Source organism: Leuciscus leuciscus (genome assembly GCF_965113295.1).
Source record: "Leuciscus leuciscus genome assembly, chromosome: 9".
In the NCBI taxonomy this organism is placed as follows: Eukaryota; Metazoa; Chordata; class Actinopteri; order Cypriniformes; family Leuciscidae; genus Leuciscus; species Leuciscus leuciscus.
The window spans coordinates 30759306-30783363 of NC_138733.1; the positions used below are offsets into that span (position 1 = coordinate 30759306).

General features: G+C 39.9%; 1 protein-coding gene across 5 annotated transcripts in view; it reads right to left on the reverse strand.

Moving 5' to 3' along the window:
- Positions 1-24058, reverse strand: part of robo1 (roundabout, axon guidance receptor, homolog 1) — a 258365-nt gene that overhangs the window by 156094 nt on the left and 78213 nt on the right. For 2 of the 5 annotated variants that reach the window (XM_082180882.1, XM_082180881.1), the window contains exon 1: positions 13103-13947. The exons of the other annotated variants lie outside the window; for them this stretch is intronic. In XM_082180882.1, the coding sequence (XP_082037008.1) occupies positions 13103-13160 (58 nt within the window). In that variant the 5' untranslated portion in view covers positions 13161-13947. Of the gene's footprint in view, positions 1-13102; positions 13948-24058 lie in introns of those variants that run through there. 5 annotated transcript variants of the gene reach the window in all.

Here is a 24058-nt window from a genome sequence, read left to right on the forward strand (position 1 = left end):
CGAAACGTCCATCCCAGCGAGTCCCATCTGGGGCTGGCTGAGGATTTCAGAAACAAAGGCGAGCCTGGAGAGGAAGGCCTCTGTCAGCTGTGAAACAGATCCGCGGGATCTCCCCTGGCTGTGGGGGTCAGGGGCGTCCCGGGGAACGAGGGAGAGCTCCTCTGGGAGAGGCTGAGGTCCATCCTGCCCAGGGGCCCCCCAGTCTGGAGAACTGAAACAATAAGAACAGTCTCTCTGCCTCTGGCTCCAGTCAATCTCAACAGACACCCAGAAACAGATGGAGAATGGCTGAGTCTTTCCTGAGAGAAGACGACGCTGGATGTGGACAGAGTGTTAGTGATGTGCTACACTCATAAGTCATTGTGAAGATTGCTGCTGTTGAAAGAGACCTGAGGACCAAGGCTCTGGACATAATGAAATACTAGTATACTACACTGGTAAATAGTATTGAAAAGGCACATACAAAATCCCAGACATATACTGGTTTCTTCTGAATTATATTCCTCATATATAAATAATTCACCTGTCGTCCTTGCGTCCTCACGGCGATAAGCAGTGGATGGGATATTCCGACTTGATCTGTGTCACATTGAGATGCTGTCACTCTTCCTCACTTCTGCTGACAATTAAATCAGCCCCTCATGTGTATATTTACAAGATCTCTCAGTGTGTGAAAATGCTTTCAATCTCAGGGGATGGCTGTGATATGGTATCTACTACACTATTAAACACACAAGCTGAAGATCCAGTGTGTGTGTGTGTGTGTGTGTGGTGAAGAGATTTAGAGTCACACTGGGAGATGTGCGAGTTAAACGCACTGCCAATTACATCTTGTTCTTGTTTTTTTCCCCCATCGAAGCAAATCCGAGTGACTTTGACCAATATCTCCACTGTATATCAGGACAACTCCCACTAGCGGGAGAACCACACACAAGAATAAATTAAGAACGTGAAACATTTATTTCCCAACAGAGGATGTTCTTGTCTTTTAAATAGACTTCTCGAACCCATGCCAGAGACGCAGGCCAAATTCCTCTCAACTGAGCAGGATAGAGCAAGTGCATCTCAAACTTTTACCTCCCAATCCAACTAACTTGAAGTTGGCAACTTTTTAGCCTAATATATTTTAAATATGAAAAAAAAAAAAAGAAAGAAAAGAGGAGAACATTCAGGATACAAATTTCTACTAGTGATGGATGATATACTGAATATTCAGAATATATTTGCTGTAATGCTGTGGACAATTATGGCAACGTTGTGGATATTGGAATATTTAACAACATAGGCTATTTGATTTAAACATAAGAAGAAAAAATGTTTTTAGAGTTGAAAAGTTCATCAGTTCAAACTGTCTGTTTCCATAATTCTATCCAAAACTCCAAGATTTGTTTACCTCAATGATTCAATTAAATGATTCGAATAAGTGGAAACCATTTGAACTGATTTGAATCATTTAATTGATGCATCGCTTCAATGAATTCAATGACTCCTACACATTGATGATTCAATTAAATCATTTAAATAGGTTCAAACAGTCCACTTCAATGAACTGATTTCAAAATTCAATTATTCATTCCTCAGTGAACCCATTTAATGATTCAAATCAGTTCAAACTGTCCACTTTAATGAATCATTTGAAAAGTTGATTTGTCTGCATCAATGATTCAGTTCAATGATTCAAACTGTTCACTTCAGTGAATTGATTCAATACTCAATGACTCATTAGGTGTGTTCGACTTAAAGCGGCGCTGCGCAGACCGATCAGTGTATGATATGAAAGTACCGCGAGAACGATCAGAGAGCTGACGGCTCCATATGCTTTCGAATCTCTCTCAAACAGGACGAAAACACCTATTCACATCAATGATTCAATTAAAATTGAATCAGTTCAAACAATCCACATCAATGAATTTATTTAAAACAAAGTTCTTTTTTCTTTTTATGAAATAACAGTTGAAAAATAAATAAATAAAATCACCATTTCAACTCATTTCTGAGCAAATACATACCAAATACGGTCAAAACACTAAAAATATAGCTTTAGCTATCACCCGGGCTATTCCTCCCATATTTGTGTATGTGTACCAAACAGCAAATCTGACCTAGAAGCCTTTCCTTTTTTGCCTACTGTACCGCACCATGTATTCAAGTACAAATAGAGTGCATTCAATTCAACAGAAAATCAGTTTTCTCAAGGTCAAGCTTCCTCCCTGAGTTTTCTCTGTTCCAATCTCACCTCTCAGAGGGAAGACAACTTGACCCGAGCCCTCACTTGGCACCATCAACCCATATATGAATATGGCACTCGGGGCTCGAAGCCAAGACAGAAAAAAACAACGTCTGTAAGGTTGCCAGAAACATAAGCATAGCAGGCAAAGAGGCTGGGGAGAAGAAAAGTCGAATGCCTTTTAAATATCATTAAGGAGATGGCAGATGAGATTGCAGTGTAATGGAAGTTGGATAACATATCAGCATTTATCTGATGGCTTACAGCCTTTAATGGTTTTCAGGACACGGACATGGGATGCCGGAGAAGTGCCTCAGGGTTCGCTACTGGGACGCACAAGTGTGATTACAGGTTGGCGTGTGAATAGGTTAATATTTCAACCCTGTAAGAGAGACTTTGCTCAAACGATTGCTCAAACCTGATGTTTAACAGCTGATAGGACTGGGGAATTCCACCTAATCTGATGAGCGCATCACTCTGTGGCTGACTCTTCACATCTTTATGACTGCATGTTGTGTGCTATAACTTTACGACCGTAATTCTTTGTGGATTATTCAGTGAGATCGAAACGGATCAGTGGATTCCTTTTGAAGTCCAGAAGTCCAGCGCTTTGAAGACTGACACTCTACCCCGTTAAGATCAGAACCGTGCGGCCACGCCTGAGACGGCAAGACACCATCTGTTCCCTCTCCAGTTGCTCGAGAACACATAAAAGAAGCAGGAACCCATTTACAACACGCAACTTCCTGTCTGACCGTAATTGCTCTGGAGCTCCTGTGAATGTCATTCATCCCCTGAGGATGCCACTTCAACACGGCTGACATTTCTTCTCTCAATTAAAATCCCTCTTTTATGCCGCATATAAAGATTCGTGCACGGCAGACTAAACGCTGCCAATCATCGCTGAGAGTGAGACAAGTTTTCTATCCAGCATGCATTAAAAACCTCACATTAGCAGTTTGTACCATGCACGCCAAGCAAACATGTTTCACGTCAAGATCACTGGAACGAGACACCGCTAAAACGACGTTAAATGCAGCGGGATGCGAGCCTAATAGATGGTTTATTTTTATAAATAAATTGCAGGGTGCCAGAAAGCTTAAAAAGTGTCTGTGTTGACTCATTTTTTGTGGTCGAGGAACGTGGCAACCATGCAAAGTTAACATTCGGGGTATTTCCACCAAGGACGAGTAGCATGAGAAAGTGATTATTGAGACAATAATTATTATCATCAAGACTAAAAGTAGGAGAAGAAAATAAAAATCAAGTCTGAAAATTAGCTGTGATGCCGCAAGCTTTCAAAGTGATATACGGCCAGAGGAAGGCAGAGCTGAAATAATCCTTAGCATAGCAGCAGAAGTGCCCACACCAGGGACCCTCGCCAGAAAGCTTGTCTTACATCAGCAAAGCACAGGCCAACCTGAAATCTGAGCGCGCGGAACGGTTTCTCTAGCGAGGGCTCTAATGCCAAGCCAAAACCCTTTGTTTCAGTTAGCAACAACAATAGGTGTAAGAGCAGTACACTGATTATGACAGGATCTGTTTGGCTAGCGGCCAGACAGCGCTAGCATTATACTATTAGGGGTTTTATTGTTGTGCAGACCTCAAATATCTCAGAACAGTGTGAACAAAGCCTCAGGAACACAGAATTAGTTCTGCTTGGTTTCTGATAACACTGCAAATGCTGGTCGTAAGCCAAAATTGGGTTCAGATTTTTCTTTTTTTTTGGGGGGGGGGGGGGGGGGGGGGTAATTATTAATTAACATGGATTCATTATTTTAATCCACTCATAAACATTGACATCGTTTATGCAATTCTTTTTATGAAACCTTTTGTCTACATGTCGCCCTTTAAGTTGCTCACTTCATGCATATACAAAATCTTTAAGCACATTAAATACAAATTCGTTCACTACATGAATTTCACAGCAACTTACAAAAAAAAAAAAAACGTGCTTTTTGAGTGGCTTTGGTACATCTTACATGTAAACTCAATGTTTCACATGTGTTGACATGGTTTTACATGAAAAGTTAAGATCATCTGAAAGCAAATTTTGAGGGATCAAATGTGAATTTCATGTGTTTTTTACTTGTTAACGCATACATACATACATACATACATACATACAGTAAAATCGGTGTGGTTTCGGAACATTTGACAAGTAAAACCAATGTTTCCGAGGTGTTGATATGGTTTCACATGCAAAGTTCAAGCGATCTGAAACTAATTTTAAATGACTGAATGTGATTAACATCATCACATGTATAAAGTCTTCAAAACATTAAACCCACATTAAGTTCAACACATGAAATTCACATTAAAGGTATAGCGGAGGATGTTTTACTTCCTGGTGGGTAGTCTAAACTATTGGTCCTCCTAATTGTCAATCATTCTGGTGAATCAATCAAACTTTTCAAAAAGTGGAGAGGGCGGGTCTTATCTAAAATTTGGAAAGATCCTCCGCTATACCTTTAACTAACAAAAATCACATGAGATTTTGTGTGGTTTCATAATGTTTGACATGTAAACCCAATGTTTTACATCTGATATCATTGTTTCACAAGCAAATGTCAAGCAAATGATCTGAAAACAATTCAAAATGTGACTTATGTAATTCATATTTTTTTTCCATAATGGTCTAAATTTTGATGAGCATAATACAGCCAACTTTATACGTGTCGTCGTCATGCATATGTAAAATCTTTACACAAATAAAAATACATTTTAAGCTCAACACATAAAAATTATGTTATGTTTAACGTGCAAACACCAAGCCTCAAATGATCTGAAAATCACTTTTGAGACATCAGATTGAATATGATCGCATGCAAGTATTGTTCCCCACACACTGTTGAGCCAATTAGCAAATTAGCAAATTCCTTCACTTCTTCTCCATAGTTATACTCTAGAGATGACAGCACATCATATAGCGGCTCCTTAGCTACAATTTCAAGGTCAGGCCTTGGATAATTATGCCTCTTGGAGGACTTGTCTGTCTGGGGAGCTCGCTATTCTGCTTCACGCCCTGTCTGCTCTGGGATTAGCCCTGGGGCAAGGAGTGCTTTAAGATGCTGATCAAGCCTCTCACTCAAATTGGCCAGAAAGCTTCTTCATCAGCAGGTAAAGCATCCCAGCATGAGGTGCGAAATCAAAGAACACAAAGTCTCTGAGTTTAGAAAGAAGCATGTGCCTAAGACACCCTTTAAAATAATCGATATGATTAATATCAACGCCTGCCAAACTGTATAAAACTGATCTGGAACGCTTGCAAATGAGCGAGATTTTGTATTCCGCAGACTCGGTTTCCTGTAGAAGCCCAATTACACCGGGCAGAGTTACAAATAGGAGGGGGAGGGCTGCTAAGACCCCGTAATTGAGGAAAATCACTTACCCACAATGCAACGGGGCTGAGGGGGATCAAAGGTAGCCTGTGTATGTGTGAAGGTGAACAAACCGGGATGGGGGGAGGATCCATGTTTTTAAATCTACTAATTAGCGGACCCTCTTTTTCCTTGCTAATTTAATTCCCTTCTCTTAAGTCTTTTGATTGCGCTCTCTTCACCAGACCGACGCCTCCAAAAGGGAGCGTTAGCATTTCAAAAGTGTATCCAAGCTTTTCCAAATAGAATGGTCACTGGGAAGCTGATCCTGTCAGGCAAGAGAATAAGGTGAAAAGGGAGGGGGGGTTTGGGGAAGGAATGGCTTTCAGATTTAAAAAACACTGGGTTTGGGGCTGTAAAATGACCCTATAGAAGACTGCAGCTCATCCAACCCAACAAAGGCTGACTTGGGATAACTCGAGCCCAAAGCGAGTACTGCTGAGCACTGCAAAACATGCCAAACTCCGGATGTGTCTCTTCGTACAGGATAAATCCATACATCACAATCTCTCCAAGTAATGCATGCTCGTGCATTTACTTTTAGTCACAAAAACCCTGTCTAAAATCTCGGCTTTCATGCTGCACTCTTAAAAATAACACAGTCATTTTCACAGTGATGTAATGGAAGAACCATTTTGGGTTCCTCAAAAGAACCTTACATTGAACAGTTTTTAAAAAGGAACCATCCCATGAACCTTTTTCCACTTTAAAGAACCTTTTTGTGGATTTTAAAGGTTCTTCACGGAACCATAGATTCCAAAAAATTGCCTTTATTTTAAAGAATATACTGTAGGCAGGATGTGAGATGTAACAGTGGCAAAAAAGCAGCTCTTTGCTGTTCATGTTTTTGGACAGAGCTCAGTCTGCTTTTTTACTCCCTGGGGAAGCTATTGTGGACCCCGAGTCCTGCATGGAACGCCCCTCCCCTTCCTCTGGGCCTAACAATTACCCCGTTGAGACGACACAATGCATGAACCCCGTGTCAGCCCCCACTGGGCTTTTCTGTGTGTCGGCTTGCTTTATCTGTCAAAGGCAATGCACTGACCGACAAAAAGGCAAGTCTTAAAAACAGTCAATATGAGGGGGGTGTACGGAGAACATTCAAAACAGCGACAGCATTAGATGTTGTGCAATAGTGCTCTGAATTTCATTTTCATTACAAATAAACTAGCGTTGAATCAAGATGAGACAGATTTTTCGGTCTAATCATAACCGTACAGGTATGTTGCAGCTTCACCTGTTTTCATTTAGGATAGCGATCTAAGCTGAGAACCATCCCAAACACGTAGTTTCCCCATAATCTTGGTCTTAAAATCCTCCCAGAACCATCGAGGCATCAAGAACGGCCCCTTTCCAACCTTTAAACTTCATTCCAGCGTCTCTGACAATCTCTCCGCTCATTCCCAGACAGTCCGACGCAGGCATCTGCATTAAACTCCAGCGATCGCCACATCGCTCTTTACCCCTCATCACCACACTGGCCCTGTGACAGCTCGAGGGGTACGCTTGCATTCCTCAAGGGTTTAAAATACCACAAGAGTGCAGGAAGATATAAACAAGAGAAGCAGTCGCAGAAAGGACGTCCCAAGGGCTTCGAATAAAGCCCGTATGGGGCATCACGTCCCTCTGAAGCGCATATCCGTGGGCGCGCGGCTTCACTAAGTATCGATGTCGAATTCATCTGCTAATTAATCCAATTAAACACACTCACATGCTCATTAAACATTTAGTGAGACTGTATAAATGAGAACCAAATTAGTCTGATCAGTTTTACTACAAATAGCACAGACAAAGAACAAAATTATGACAAGGCATGGACCCATACAGTACGCCATTTTGCCATCCCACCCCCATAAGAGTCTGTATAGATTTGTAAACCCACCAGTCTTGCCCTAATCTGAAGCACCATGTCGTTTAATTCCGCCTAATTAGGCTTAGGCAGACGTTAATTGGGATTTAGGTGAATGCGGCGTACACAGCTCAGTGGGCGCTGTCATTTTTCACAGGTGTGTGAGGATCAGGGTTACTAATCCCTTGGCCTGTTCTCAAAGACTAGGCTACTTCCTGGTGGGAAATCTCTGGCATTTTTTGTCAAAATTGGCTTTTTTCGCCAATATCGCTATTAGTGATGCTGTAGCTGCTGATGATATTCTTATTAGCGTTATTATTGCAAGTGCAACCGTGCACGGATTTCATCATCTTGACATCATTTCGTTAGGCCACATGCGAGTCGTCAAGGCCAGCGCGCAGGTCCTGAGCGTTGGAGACAGATACATCGCTCACCTGCGAGAACAGAGGCCATTAATTGGGCTCTGGTGCCTGCTGTGCCCCGTCAGACACTGACAATTTATTATTTGCACTTAGGAGACCATCCATCCCATATTCCACTGTGCCGCACCGCAGGGGTTAATATGATGGATAGTGTTCCCGAGACATTCCTTCGTGCTTTCTTTTTTGTTTCTCTCTCTCTCTCTCTCTCTCTCTCTCTCTCTCTCTCTCTCTCTCTCTCTCTCTCTCATGTATATAGACACACCCACTCCAGCATCTGTAACTTTTACACATGTGCTTCCTTTTAGTCTGCATCATACAACTTGAGTTTAGTCACAGCTACCTGGCTCAACCCGTTTGATTGACAGTAAAATGTAAATTAATATGATGAATGATATATGCATGTAAGATTTAAAAAAAAAAAAAAAGCTTTACTGAACATGCCTCTCAGAATGTATTCAATAACTGACCATATTCATATATTGGTAGTTGACTATTCACTATTTTGCATTAAAACTTTTATGATCATAGAAACTGAAAGTGCATGGAATAGTACATATAAAGTTACACCAAAAGATCATTTAAAGTGATCTTGAAGAGAGAGAGAGAAAAAAAGTGTATTTAAAAAATGTCAGGGGGGAAAGAACTAAAATATAAATTTTAAAACATTTCACTTTATTTTTATTGACATCAAGATTTTAGCTTATTCAAATATTCCATGCAGCCTGAATTAGTATCATAAATTCTTGCAATATAATTAGTGAATTCTGGAAAAATAAACGAATAATAATATTAAAAATAATATTATAGTATTCTATCTTTTTTTGTCAAAAAAAAAAAAACTGTTTTAAATGCTAGTGAATTTAATAATCAAAATATTATAAATGCACAGAGTGAACTAGATGACGGCAAAAAAGGTAATCTGTAAAATGTTCAAATTTGGGAAATGAGTTTGCCCAATTAAATGCTAAATTAAAATATATATTATAATATAATAATAATAAATAAAAAAATAAAATAAAATAAAAATATATATATATATATATATAAATATAAATATAAAAATATATATATTTCTCTTTTTGTGAAAACATCTCTGATATTGGCGATAACTACCAATACATCATGCATCACTTTAAATTTCTCCAATTAGTTCTCAACACAAGTATCTGTTCTCAACCTTAAAAATCTCTATTCGCCACATTACCACTGTTTTATCAATTACGGATTGCATCTTTGGGTTAAGCTCTGACGATTTGCAGAGGTCATGAAAGAGCTGGTTGAATTCTTGACAGATGACATTCGAGCCTCTAATAGGGACAGTTTGACGTACAGTAATAAAACGGGCTCCTGCGGTGAGACATGAATCAGGGCCACATGACGGATGTGCTCTGTCTTAACTATCATTTCCAAGCCTCGCAACAGCCATGAGCTAATCAGCAAGTCCTCACAGGCCTCACTGTACAACAGACAGAAATTAGAACAACATCATTCATTGTCACAAGCAGAAAACACTGCTCAGTAGCCAGGAATCAACACCAGCTCCTCATATGTCAACGCTGTTGGGCAAAAAACTTCCGGCTCCTTGCTGAATCCACAGTTGGGATTGTCGCCACGTCCTTCAACAGCACTTGAAATGCTCCAGCTGACTGTAAATCATGGTGGTTTAGACTCAAATCACGAACAGCGTTGCTGGTAATGTCACTGCTGACTACGCCAAAACACAAGCCGTCCTTGACACGGATGTCTTCAGATCTAATGATAGCACATACCTTTACAATGCCTGGCATAATTACAGAGCTCTGTACCTGAACACAACCAGGAAGAGGTTGTACTTCTCCATCTCTGGGAGAAGATGAGCCCTACCGTGAAGTTCGAACCACGACCCTTGACCTCTCTCCCTACGGGTGCTTGTTAAAGCGCTACACTGTTTCCTCGCTGAGTAGATGCCTCTCAGCAGTGGTGCATCGCACAGCTAATTCTCAGAGCAACTCCATCGGAATTCAATGCAAGCAAGGCACATGGGAAAGAGATCCATGCTTTGATCCGATTTAATTTCCTTTGTGAAATACGACTTCATCCGACAGTCCTCCTCTCCGTTTCAGCTCGCTGAGAGACATGGTTTGAGCTGTTTATGCATGATTACATTAATCAAGCAATCACTTCATCTGTAATCACGAGTAGACGTGAAATAGTCTGTAATTTGTTGCCTTATGTTTTATTTATCCAGTCGCAGTTGTAAATCCATCTAGTTACTCTCATTCTCTCTCTCTCTCTTTTCTAGCTCTGTATTACTGACATATATATGTAGAATTGCACACCAGCCATTTTAAAACTGAAGTGTGTCATTTACGCACCAAACAAATAAATAAAAATAATTGTTTTCAAATACTTTTTTGTAAGCCATTGGTTAGGCAAACAGATAGTGCCACCCCAAACTCCCACAATACGCTCTATGCACGAACGCCGCTGACGTATTTCCGGTAGAATCTCAGTCAGCGTCTTTACTTCCGCATAGCGCGTTCTATAGCGAAGTTTACTAGCGGCAAAACTTTCATAAAGTTAATTTTCTCAGAAACGGAAACAACGATTTTAGAAACCGATTCGCTAGTCGGATTTCGCATGATATGAGAGAATACTCACCCTCAAAGTTGTCGATGTAGCCGAAATATATAATTTAAACTCTCTTACTCTTAGGTGTGACAGCTAACTGCCTCGCAATATTGTTAACATCATTGACGTTAACCGCTGGAAGTTCTTGTAAACAGCAAGTGTAATTTACCGTTATCTCCACCGAACGCAAAAAACGGCTTCCGACGCTGCACCGGATGTACAGTAACTGGGCAGGCTGGGACAAAACGCGGAAGCGATCGTGCATAAAGCCTATTAAAGGGATACTCCACTTTAAAATGAAAATTCTGTCATCATATACTCACCCTCATGTTGTTTCAAACCTGTATGAATTTCTTTCTTCTGCTGAACAGAAAGGAAGATATTTAGAAGAATGTCAGTAACCAGACAGTTTCTGGTACCATTGACTTCCATAGTAGGAAAAAAATATACTATGGAAGTCAATGGTACTAGAAACTGCCTGGTTACTGACATTCTTCTAAATATCTTCCTTTCTGTTCAGCAGAAGAAAGAAATTCATACAGGTTTGAAACAACATGAGGGTGAGTATATGATGACAGAATTTTCATTTTAAAGTGGGGTATTCCTTTAAAGTTAAAGCTCCAATCTCCTCCCGAACATCCCGAAAAAAAGTCCTTTAGTGCCTTTAGTGAAAACTTCGCTCAGAAAATCTGTCAATAACAGCTGTCAATCATGATGCCCCGCCCCTTTTTATAACATCAAATAACTAACTAAAACCAAACTTATTTTTATTAAAACACTTGAACTTACATCAGAGTGATACAAACGACCTAAAATGACCGAAACCCAGTGTAATTTGATGTTTTAGTTTGTCCCATTAGATTACATGGAGAGGGTGAGGTTTTAACCTATACTGGGCCCAACCCCCTGGGGGCGATCGAAACGTTTTGGCTTCACTTCTCAGGACTTAAAAAACAAAGTTTAATAGTATCTAAATGTTTTCATCGGTTGAGGTTATCAGCTTATAAATGGTTTACTTTTAGTTGTCTCTGCATATAGCCTAAGCTGTAGGGAGGAGAAAGTACTTAAAAAGTATTTTTGTAAAGAAAAATGACACTTGAGTTTAATGCTATAATGTTCTTCCAGGTTTTAACTTGAACAATTACTTCAGGCTCAACTGTAATCACAAAGCAAACTGAGGCAATAAAATAAAGCAATCAACAGTTTAAGTCATAACAGCCTCCTAAACCAGACTGTCTGTATGAATCATTTGTTAGAGGAGCATTACAAACAGACCCAGTTCACATTCAGTTTCCTTAATGTAGCAACACCGGGTCTATGTGGACATCACTGAAATCCCAAAGGGAAAGGAATCCTGGTAAATCTGTGACAGTGTAACTAGGTTTGCAGATAAAAAGGCAGAGAGTTTGTTTTAGCAGAGCTTTAGTCGGTTATTCGCAAAGAAAGAGGATCAGGGGCAACGTCAACTGGGATTATGCAGGTCTATTACATTCGGCTTAAGGTTTCTGTCAAAATCTCTGCTCAGAGCAGTTCCATCCGGGCCTGCCATGGGCCTGGAAACTGAAGGAGGGACAGTGATCTCAGAATGGGATGGTCTAGGCACGCACAGATATGGGACGGTTTAAACAAAGCTATCGGAAACAAACCTCTGTGCATGCATACAAATGCAGAAAAATAATGACTTGTATGATTAATCATTAATGAAAGTCAAAGGGTGATTATGAGAATGGTGAATGTCATAATAATGATGATGATAATAAAAAAAGAGGAAGTATGAATAATAATACAAATCTAAACTTCAAGCACCACAGTGAACTTTGCCCAAATGCTTGGTCAAAGTAACAATTGATATTCTCATTCACAAGAACAAGACAAACAGGTTTAACACAACCACAAAACACATTAAGGAAGCAAGGCATCCATTATGTCCTTAACACCTTAAAAACGACTGTAATAAGGCTTTACAAATGTAGCCTAATATGTAATTTTTAACAGGGTTCCACACTTTCTTAAAGAATTTCCATGACTTTTCCAGTCAAAACTAACTTAGGGAGCACTGTTTCTAACTGATGACTGAGGTAAAAAATGGCATGCTTTAATTTGATTCAGCATGTCAAATAATCACTGGACCTACACTGACAGGGTAGAGCCATGAAACAAGACGAAACTGTTTTCATTGTTCATATTACATATTAATCAGTATTAAGAATGGGCTAGCCATGGCAAATCAAAGACAAAGTTATGGGCTACCTAGACTAATGCTCGCATGCAGTTCTGAAGTCTGTGGAATCATTGTGATCTTAAAGCAAAAGTAAACCTTTTGAATCTGATGCAAGCAAGGTAAGATAATGCTCTTAAGAGAGTACCACTCTTACATTAGCAGATGATGATAAATGGGGGGATACAGTATTATAGACTGTAAAAATAACTTTGCCAAGTAGGTAAAGAGCATTTCGAAATGATTGTCATGATAGATACAAAACAGAATCACACAAACAGGTAGGAAAATATCTACCTACAGTATCTACAGACTCGCAAATGTCAAGCATTCACCTCATTTCACGCGAGTTTTTAGGAAAGTGCTTGTACAGCATTATTCAAAAAATGTACGTACCTGTGCAAACGTGTAAAACTGCGATAAAAAGCACGAATCCAATTATTCTCCCCGTCATCGTTCAAATATTCGCGATTTAGAGAGCTGTTTGTTTAATCCGGAAAATAAAAAAAATAAACAAGACAGACAAGAGATCAGATTTTTGTGCGTTTTTGATCCTTCATAATATCCAAATGGTGTAGGCTATATTTCGCTTTCCCACAATACTTGAGAGTTCCTCGAATTTCGAGAAATGATATGTAAAGTCCCCGTTAATTTGATTGTAATCCAGTTTATTTGTGTTCACACACGCACCCCGTGCGTCCAAAAGGAATTAAAAACTAAATTAATCACACAAAAAAAAAAAAAAAAAAAAAAAAAGTTTAAAGAAACCGTGCAGGGTTTTGAAATTAACCCCTCCAAAAAGAATATTCTGCAAGAGCAGAGTTGGTCACTTCGTATCCGATGATCGCATCCTAAAAGATCCCATAGAAAGCCAGTGAAGGAAAACGAACTCCAACTTTTCCCCAAAGTTTTAAAGGTGATAAGGTCCACAGCCTAAAAGAGTGACCAGTGTCACATCGTTCAGAAACGGCGTGAATAAGTCATCTCGAACTCAGAAACTTCAGTTTCCATAGGAAGAGCAGAAGCTGATGCTGCTGGAGAATTCGCTGACTGAAGTCCATTGGATGTAATCACTTCCACTTTTCCATTGCTTTGTAAATTCAAAAGTAACTCCAATATCTGCCCTCTATTGTTTTCCCCCTCTTCTTTCAGTTTTTCTCTCAGTGTTTTTAATATTTGGATCTATGCACTGAGGTCCCCCGTCACTTCGGGCTGAGGGGATTCATTTGAAACAACGGTACTTCATTCAAACGGCGTGAATAGTAAATGGCATGGTACGTCCCAGGCTCCCCCTCCGAGCACTGAGCAATGGACTGTTCCTTATGAGAATTAACCTCAGTGTTGCCATGTCCGCTTAAAAGCCACTTTTGGCTTTCATTAAATCTTTTCATATAATAATGGAGAGGAATTTTACAAAACGGGTGCAATTTGCAACTCTCAAATCTGTAAAAGTCCAACAATTACAAATATTATAATAATAATTGATAATTATAAGAACTAGTTATTGTATTTGTTTGAGGGGAAAATAATCCAAAAAAAAATCAGTGCAATTTAGCATGTAAAATAAATGATAATTTAGAACTTTAGATCATAGTTTAAAATCATCTTTTCAAACTGAAAGACACACATTTCGTAGAAATACCAATTGCTTTTTTTCCCCGTTTATAATATTTCCATACGTGGTTTTTATTATTTTTCTAGGATTTAGTTATTGATAAGGCTGATCTTGTATTTTATGCAAGTTTAGCTACACTAATACTAGATGAATTAAATCAAGTAATTATACCTGTGCAGTTTATTTTTCTAGCGAGATCTGGCAACATGTATAACCTCTTCAGCGCGGCTTCGCCTGTGAGAGAAACGGTTCCCTCAAGGCAATATTCTGTTTGATCAAACTTTAATGAATTTACATTTTAAAAGACATCCCCCGTACTGGTGAAACAGAATAATTTGCTCTTAATTATTTTAAAAGGCGACGCTTTGTGTGGATTTACGGAGCCGTTTATTTGCATATCTTGAAAAGGTGTCCTCGCTGGATTTAAATTAGTTTGTGTGCGTGTTTGTCTGCCTTTATCTACAAAATTGCATTCGTTGGACTCGCATGCCTCTATTAAGGTTGTGGTTTGTTTAATAATTTAATTTGAATTATTATTATTTTTTTCTGTTTAACTTTAGAACAAATCTTCTGAAGTAGTGTCTATGCTCCATCTTCATCTGACAGGCGCGCGCCATCCGTAACCCAACACCGCCCTCTGCTGGTCACCACTACACTCCCGCCACCTTCATAGAGATCTTTTAGAAGACGAAATATACAGTTTTAGGAACACAAATACGAGCGCTTTTGGTACTTTACGAGTCTATACCTCGAATCTAAAAGTTTGTGATGATAATATTTAATGGCTATTTGCATATAAGCGTTCCTAGGCCCTATTTAGGAAGGCTTCAGCCTCCATTTTCTATCCCTGCCCTTCAAAAAAATCAACACAAAGCTGTCTGACACGGATGCATCTCACATCCAAACGCACAAAATAAAATACAAACTTAAAAGCCGCCATAAGCACCTACTGACGAACTATTGTAAAGTATTTTTGATTAAAATGCTCAACCTCTTGCAATGTAAAGAAATACTCCAACCACATTATTGAATGCTCAAAAAGGGCTAATGCTAAAATCCCAGAACTTCCCCTGAACTTCCCTTTTAAATATAGATGACAGTAGAAAGCAGACAGGACAGTGAATATTTATCTTAATTGCAAATATAGTACCAGTGAAAATTTTGGAAACATCTACTCATTCCCACATGACTTTTCCCCCACAGTTTAGAATAAATGGCTAAATGATGAAATAACACAAATGCAATGGGAACGATGCAGTAAAATTTTTTATTTATTTTAGATTCTTCACCGCAACAACACTGTCTGTTCCAAGTCATCCATATTAAAGTCTTTACATTCAAAAAATGTTAACATCACAAGCAAAAATATTAACATTTGAACATCTGAACCAAATTCAGTCAAGTGTGTCTAATCTTCCGACTGGTAGTCAGCCAAATAAAAACCCCACATTAACCTAAAAAACTTGTGCAGACATTGATCTAAACTACAAAACCACAGCCCATTCACGCCAAGCCTCTTCTGAGATTTGTGTCTGTATTCAATCTAACATCCAGTCACCAAAGTTCCTGACCTTCACCAGGCCAGAGCTGTGTCAAAAAACCTGATAGATATACTAGAGGATATGGCAGTTTTATGGTGAGGAGACAGGAAAGTACATCCAACATCTGAGCCAAATATCCATCCCTCACCTGTCCTCTAATAGCACAGCCAAACTAGAATTATCCTGTTCCTCTACATCAAAACCTCCTGTGTAACGTTTCCAAAACCCTCAGAAACGGAAAAAAAACCCTGAGCTGATTGATTCAGCATAGTGTTGATTCAGTGCTAAACCTCCATCAAAAGAGCTCAACATTTCTGAGCAGCATGAAACAGTGTACAAACACATAAAACTCCAGGCATACTTCAGTGCTAATCTAACCCTTGTGTCAGACATATCGTGAACTTACTCTGGAAGACCTGGTAGCATTTATGCGCCTTGCTGAAGAGATGGCGCGGTGGCACTGGGCCGTGATGGGCTCCTAGCGAGCCTCCTCGCGGACGCTTGCACCACTGGTTTGGTGGGTTCCTGAGGCTTGCTTGGCGAGGGACTCCTGGAGTTCCTCCATGTTGGACGCCCATCATGACGAAAATAGCCAAAACCGAAACAACCAGCGTCATGGGCGCCATGGTGGACACTTTCTGAATTTATTATTTCGATTATCTTCTATGATTCTCACAAAATCATCTATTTCAACGCACCAACTTTCGTTCATCAGACGATCTTCTGGGATCCAAGAATTATCCATAAAAATCCATAACTCCAGTTACACTTATTAGTGAGATTTAGTTTTTAATCTCAAATTTCCCCAAAAAACAACCAAAACCTCCTCATTCCCCATCAAGGACGCTTTAATTCATGATAGAACTTTTTTAATGAGCCAGGAGCAAACAGAGATAATATGGTCAGCGAGGGCCACTCCCCTTTTTTGGATTTCAATATCTTACACATAATAACCTTTATCCTGTTCGCTCTGTTTGATATTCAAAGCAAGTGTTGGTGGATGTTCTCTCTTTTCTTGTGATGTCTCTATGTGGGTAAGAGAAAGAGGGGTCCCTTTCGGACTCCATGCTGGGGCGTCTCTTTCAACGTGGACGGACCCCCCTCATCCACCCTGGGCTGTATCGGTATGGGGGCGAGGGTTTGACACAAGCAGCGAGCGAGAGAGAAACACATACCCTTTCCCCCTGACTAAGACTATTTTACGCCTCCTTTTCAAGCAGCATCACCTAACAAAACAGCACAGGCTAAAACAAAAACATTCTCCAAGAACAATACTCCCCATAGAGAGAAGAAAAGCTCGCTTTCAAACATGAAAGAGAAAAATGTCACATTTTTATCTCGACGTGGGGGCAGTGCATCTTGGGACTTCATTCAGGAAAGCATGGGCGAGACTTGTTTTGCAGATTTGTTCGTTTACAATGCAGTTTAATGTTAAATGAGATTTATTTAGATGAACAATAATAGAGGAAGCAGCGTATTTTTAACCAATAACCATGTGGAAATTTGTAAATTAACTAATTTATTTAATTTAGATCAATGCAGGTGTTTATGTGGTGAGAGGAAGGCCCTAGTAAATACTGTAGACTGTCGACCAGAAGCGCTGCCAGTTTACACATCCATTCCAATATTATCCTCGACCACTCATGCCAAAAACTTTCAGATGTTGTCCTTGAGAGTACAATCGTGTTTTTTTACCAACAAAGTTAGAGACTTTAAAATGCAATACACTATGCTGATGCTTCCCTTTCACACCAGGTGCTGGAAATAGATAAGATTCTCAAAAGGACAGAACTGAGTTTCTTTCATAATGACGCGATTATCTATACTTAAACGATTTCATATTCAAAACCATTGTGAGATGACTGTGGCTGACATCTTTAGAGGAAATGTTTGCTAATCCCATTGTAAAGCTCTGACAGTCAGACCTCAGGTTAGTCATTCTGATTTAAGGTAGGTTTTACATGACAGCGATGAACTAAAAACTGAAACGTTTTTACTTTGTGTTTTTCACGTGCCAGCGACAATGTTGTCAAAACAATCCCCGTTCACACGGAACTGTGACAACGGCTATAAATGCTGTAATCTGCCGCCAGGCCAGTAGATGGCGATGTCACTTTGTAAAGAAACACTACGCTACAATAGTAAACAAAATACAAAATTTGTGGGTTTTTTATTTTACACAAAGATGACAACGGTATCGTTTAGAAACCCATCTTCAAATGTTTGCATTTCCAGGCACCCAAAACACCATTGTGCTGTCAAATTGATTAATCGTGATTAATTCCATCTAACATAAGTTTATTAGTGTGTATGTATATATGAATACATATATAAACAAATAAATAAAGTAAACAATAGGGGGAAAAAAACTAATTATTTTCATTTTTTTTTTTATGTTTTGTTTGTTTTTGCCACAACATTACATTTTATTATGTACGGAAAGCACATACTCTCTTTTCTCCCGCTCTCGCTCCAACTCAAACGCACACACATAAAGTACGGACACTCGCACAGAAACGTGTTGTCAGCACTGCTCTGACGATTTTATCAGACAAATAGTTCAGAAACTTAAAAGCTTCATGATATTTCTCACTAGAGAGGTAATGCTGCTGTTCTTGAAGCAAGCAAACTTACAGATTCGCTATTAGAAACGCAGCTGCTGAACACTATTGAGAGACGCACAGACGGGTAATTTATACATGCTTGATCTCTCTCTTTCTCTCTCTGTCCCTCCAATAACTGCATTAATAACTGCCATAGTCTCAAGTCTCCGTTACTAGCTCTAAAATTACGTTTTGGAATTAGCAACGGAGGCTTGGGATGAGATGCATAAGAAATGAGTCCTACACACAAGAGCATTTCGAAGACAAAAACCTGACAAATGTCTACATCATCTGAACAATGGTTTGATGTGTGCTAACCGTATTACAAGCAGAATAATTGACTCCGGGCTGTTGAATTATTGAAAAATAATGCATTATTTTTCTAACAATTCAATGGCCTGTTATCATTTATTCCTATATATATAATATAATTTTATAATGTATATGTATCAATTTATAAAATAAAATATAAATTGTATTTGTTGTTTTATACATTTTATTTATTTATTTATTCATTCATTCATTCATTCATAAAAAAAAAAAAAAGATAATCTCAGAGATCATCAAAAAAAAAAGTAGCCAAGAAGATACAAATCATCTGCAGTGTCACTGTGTTAACCCAGCTATGATGAAAGACAGCAAATCATTTCTGGATTGAAGTACAGGAATGCCGATCACACAGCTGCCTGTCTTAATGCATACGGAACTCCATACAGGCACTGACAAATCTGTTCGGATCTCAGATGAGGAGCGAATCCTGTGAGGAAATCTACGAGTTGCTGAGCCTCTGACCTTAGACCTCTGACACGAGGCCACGCCGGCTGGGAAACACTTTGGTGCACTAAGTGCTACCCCTGTCATTCCCAGAGATTCTTCCAAGCAGAAAACTTCAGTGACTTGTCAGCCTTACTAAGAAACAACCAAGCTAGGTTCGAGAGATTTCTCAGGACATCTTCAGCACAAGTGTTGTCACTGGGAAAGAATGTCTCGCGGAGGGCCATCTGGGCTGCAACCGGGATACGGTTCAACCACAGATTCACATTAACAACAAACACAAAACATGCTTTTAATCAATGCGGAGAGATTTTAAAGGATGAAAAAAGGAAACCCGTGGAAAGGTGAGGTACAATAGAGCTGCACGATTCTTAGACAAACAATATAAATGTGAAAATACATCCGACAGGAAAGCGCACAGAAAATGGAAGTCTAGAATTGCATGAAAACAGCATAAAGAGGACATTCTCTTCATTCATTGCAAACCTTGTGTTGTGCTTTCAGAACTAGAGGTAGATGGGCTGGGTGGGGGGCGAGCTGAACAAATCTGTTTCTGTTTTGCCATTCAGAGAGGCCCTCCATGCAGAACCCTGCCATGACTGACATAAAAAAAAAAAAAAAAAGACAGACGGCAAAATGAGGGAAGTGCAAAAGAACGTGAGAGCTTTGCATTACACCGCAATTGGAAGACACAAAAGCTTGGCTAACGGGTAAACAGGCTGTTGCGTTTCCGCTCGCCTGCGTGGGATGAATCCCCTTTAGCACCCAGTATCTGTTCAGGAGACAGAGGCTAGCATCTCATTGGGCCGAGGTTCATTTATTCATTATTTAGTGGTGAAGATCGCAAATAAAAGTGTGCAATATGTATTTGTGTTTCACCAGTGTATTAGTAAAACAACCAGATTAAACTGGACATGTGGATCCACATGCTGACATTGAGCCTCCCTTTCCGATATCTAATTTGCACAATGCCATGCATGAGTGCACCAGGAGTAACAGGCCGACAGGATCCAGATACATTAACAAAGAAACAATGGTCTTTTGGATAACTATGGGACTTTTCAGCTTGTCCCAATTTCTAACTAGCCTCATCAGAAAGAAGCACGTCCCTCTGCTCTCCGTGTATCCTTTATGCAGACTGGCAAGAACAAGACGCATTGTGTTTTCATGCTTAATTGGCTTAATTGGTTTACTGGTTGGAGGGGCTTAAATGAAAGGAGAAGCTGTCTAAAAGAAACTGAGCCAAGTAGAGCCTTTGTCTTTGGCTTCCATGTGCCCTCCCCACCTTCACAACGGGGGATTCGACCAATCGGTGCCTCGCAAGCTGTTGGACAAGACCCTCACCAGCAGTCCTGCTGAATTATTAACACAGCCCCACAGAGCAGAGCGAGAACAAACCTGGGGAAGTTTATACTACACTGCAGCAAGGACAACTGGCTATTCCTCAATCAGAGCTTATGTATCCTGAGTAATGATTAGAAGATGACTGTGTGGAAAGAACAAGTGGCACTTTTGCTGATTGTTCCCACATTACCCTTGACACAAACACTGTCTTACAGCACCACCAAAGTGGAATTAACTGCCAGACTCCAGGACAAAAGGGAGAATGTTATTGCATATAAGAGGTGTGCATCTAAAGTTTGGTTGGCACTTGCTAAAAGTTGTGACGCACGACAGTTGCCTACATTTGTTTTCCGGCTTGCAAAAAAACCAAGAAACCAAGATGCTGCATTTAATTCAGCACCAGAAAATTGATTCTCAAATGGAGTCTAAAATATTCATTCTAACAGAGTGAAGCTAGTAGAAACAAATAGATTGAAAACCCTGCACTTCGTTTTGATTTGATTGATTTAGGAATGCACAAGGTGCTTCTTTCTGATTTAGAGAGAAATAGACATATTCTTGAGCATTTACTTTCCAAATCGCACTGATGTACAAAAACATCTGCGCCTGCATGTGTAATTTCATATAGATCTCTCAGGCAAATGGGAGGATTTACAATATGTTTGACACTGTCTAACACCTGGAACTCACATGTGAGACGGATCTCTGCAGTAATGGCCAAAAAAAAAAAAAGGTTACTTTTCACCTCATTCTCCTTCCCACACACTCCAACGTTCAACCCCCCCTAAACTTCTTACGTTCCATCTCTCACGTCCTCTGGTTTTAAAAACTTGTCCTTCCGACAGAAACACCGCAAGGGTTCTTTCTGTCTTCCTGCTGCTGTCAGCTGCCAAAACACGCAGGTTGCAGCGATGAGCACTATAAATATGATCTACGGCTTATGCAGTGCCACTGACCTCACAACACGCGCCAAAGGAGTGAGGGGGAGCAGGTGCCATGCAGATTTATGACACTCAGCGAGAACTTTCACCCTCCGCATACTCTTATGCCCCAGCGAGCAGAGAGTCCGGCCCGTGATGGCTGAACACATTCACTCCTCCGTGACAAAACAGCATGTGGGAGAAATACAGCGTGAATGTAAAAATGTGCAATTGTTTGGATGCACTTTCATAACTTTGCCTGTGGCAACTGGCACTGCTGAAATTTCTCCAGCCACCCCCTTGTTTGGAAAGTTTTGGAGAGTTTTAAAGTGCTGTTGTTGATTTTGTCATATTCAAATAAATTTATGTAGGTTGTCATTTCTGTGGAAATTGCATTTTAAATATAGCATCCCTACTGAATGTCCAGTCAGATGCGAATCAGAATTTGTCTAAGTTACATTTCAGCATTTCTGAATATGCTGGTTTGGAACCAACACACGTTTTTTTTCTTTTTTTTTTTTTCAAATCTGCCAATCAGGTAGAAACTCATTTGACAGTCATGAGGGGACCATATGGACCTCCAGACTCAACACAAAAAGGGGGGTGTTGAACTTTCTTTTTCATCCCGTCTTTTCCATTCAGGAAAGTGCAGGCCACTTATGACTAAAGCTTAAAAACGACTTTGGAATTTTGAAGGCTATTTAATTTTGTGTACCAAATGGCGCTTAGCTGGCACTTGGCAACAACAAAACCAGTTTGTATTCCTTCACCCATACTAATCTCAGCGGCAATAATAAACAAATTTAAATTCTTTATCCTGTTCCAAACAGACGTGTTGCAGAATAATGAGAACCTCGGCACCACCAGCCTCTTATCTCCAACTAGTCCTCTCCTTTCATTCTCCAGAGCACTCCAGTCACTCTTGACAGAATTAGCCTGGTTCAGCATTGGGAGTTTTGCCTGATGGCCCTATTTCCTAGGACGGAGGGCGAGTTAAGCTCCGGGATTTGTGATGAAAAGAGATTGGATGGGGTAAAACGAATATAAGAAGTGCCCACATCCTCTCGCTCTTGTGGAGAAACCCCTCTGGTTGACTGCGGTGGAGTAATTACATCTCAAGTGGGATCGGACCTAAAGGAAGGACCTGCATTTACCATGTTTTCCACCCTGGGGAGAAGCAAGCGCTTTGTGGGGAATATGCTTTGTGGATAAGCTCCATTGTAAGAGTGCTTGTGTTCCACGAGGGGTGGAAAATTTTAACCCTGAACGTGTGGGAGATTTGCATTCACACATCCCTGAGGCAGAAACCACGGCCACTAATAATACAGGGCATTAGGAAGGCAGTCATACTAATGATTGTGAGGTCAGGTCTTTAGGCCTCAGCCGGACCCTGTAATGAGGATCCACTGGAGACAGGACTAATAGAATATTCAGTCTTTGGTCTCGTTTACACCTGGTATTAAGATGCGATTTGGTCAATCTGATCTCAAGTAGACGAGGGAGATATTCCCATTTACACCTGGTGTTTTAGTCTCTTTTGTCCACTTTAGACCACTTCTGTCCTGATTTCTATGGGCGGGTAAATCTATAGGCTTTTTCAGATCTTTCAAACTAATGGATGAAATAAGCTCATGCAGTTTACATATAAACACGACCGGAGACTATGGAAAAACACATGGAGAGCAGCAGCTGTAGTTTCTTCTCTTCTCAGCCGCAGGACCACGCTGAACACTGTGAGTGCGTGTTAGAAATCAGGAATTGTGAGAGAACGTTGTGCTTGGTACGTTTTTATGTCTTCAAACCAATAGGCAGAGTCAGTCTTTCGTGGCTGTTCGAACACATTTGACCATACAAGCGTCTACGCCACGAAAGCAATCCGGTCCAATTGGTTTTCGACTACCTCCAGAAGTGGTCGAACGTGGACAAGCTCAAAACAATATAGACGCCATTTACACCTGTATTTAGTGTCGTCCACCAAAACGCATCTTAATACAAAGAGTAAACAGGGCCAAAGACTGTCACAACCAAGACTATGCATCACAAACGGATGAAACACTTAATCATACCACTCAATACATAGCTATTCATCCTATTTCAAATATTCAATCTACGATAAGGGCAAGAGGTACAGAACACTTTCATGGGATACATTTGAAATGCCACAGATTTCTGGACAAACATTTGCTGTGTTGACCTTCAATTTTCCTACTTCCCTGCAGTCTCTCTTCAAAAGAGTTGAAATAAATAGCCTGTCAGTGCTTACACAAGAGATCTGTTTGCCTTCAATTTGTATAAGGAAACAGTTCTAAAAAATAAAGACAATGTAATGCATCTTTGATGCTAATTTTTTTGAAGGGCTTTTGAGACAAAAATTCACCACCATTCTTTGCACAATAACAGTCTACAAAGATTACAGGCCTGTTCCAAATCCTATTGAGCTGCTTCGTTGAATAATACTTACATAAACAGCTGCCTTCAATGGCAGCAAGTGGAACATCATAAGTGACTGATCTAGAAAAGTCTATAGAAACTATTTTGGGTAAAACTTTTAAACT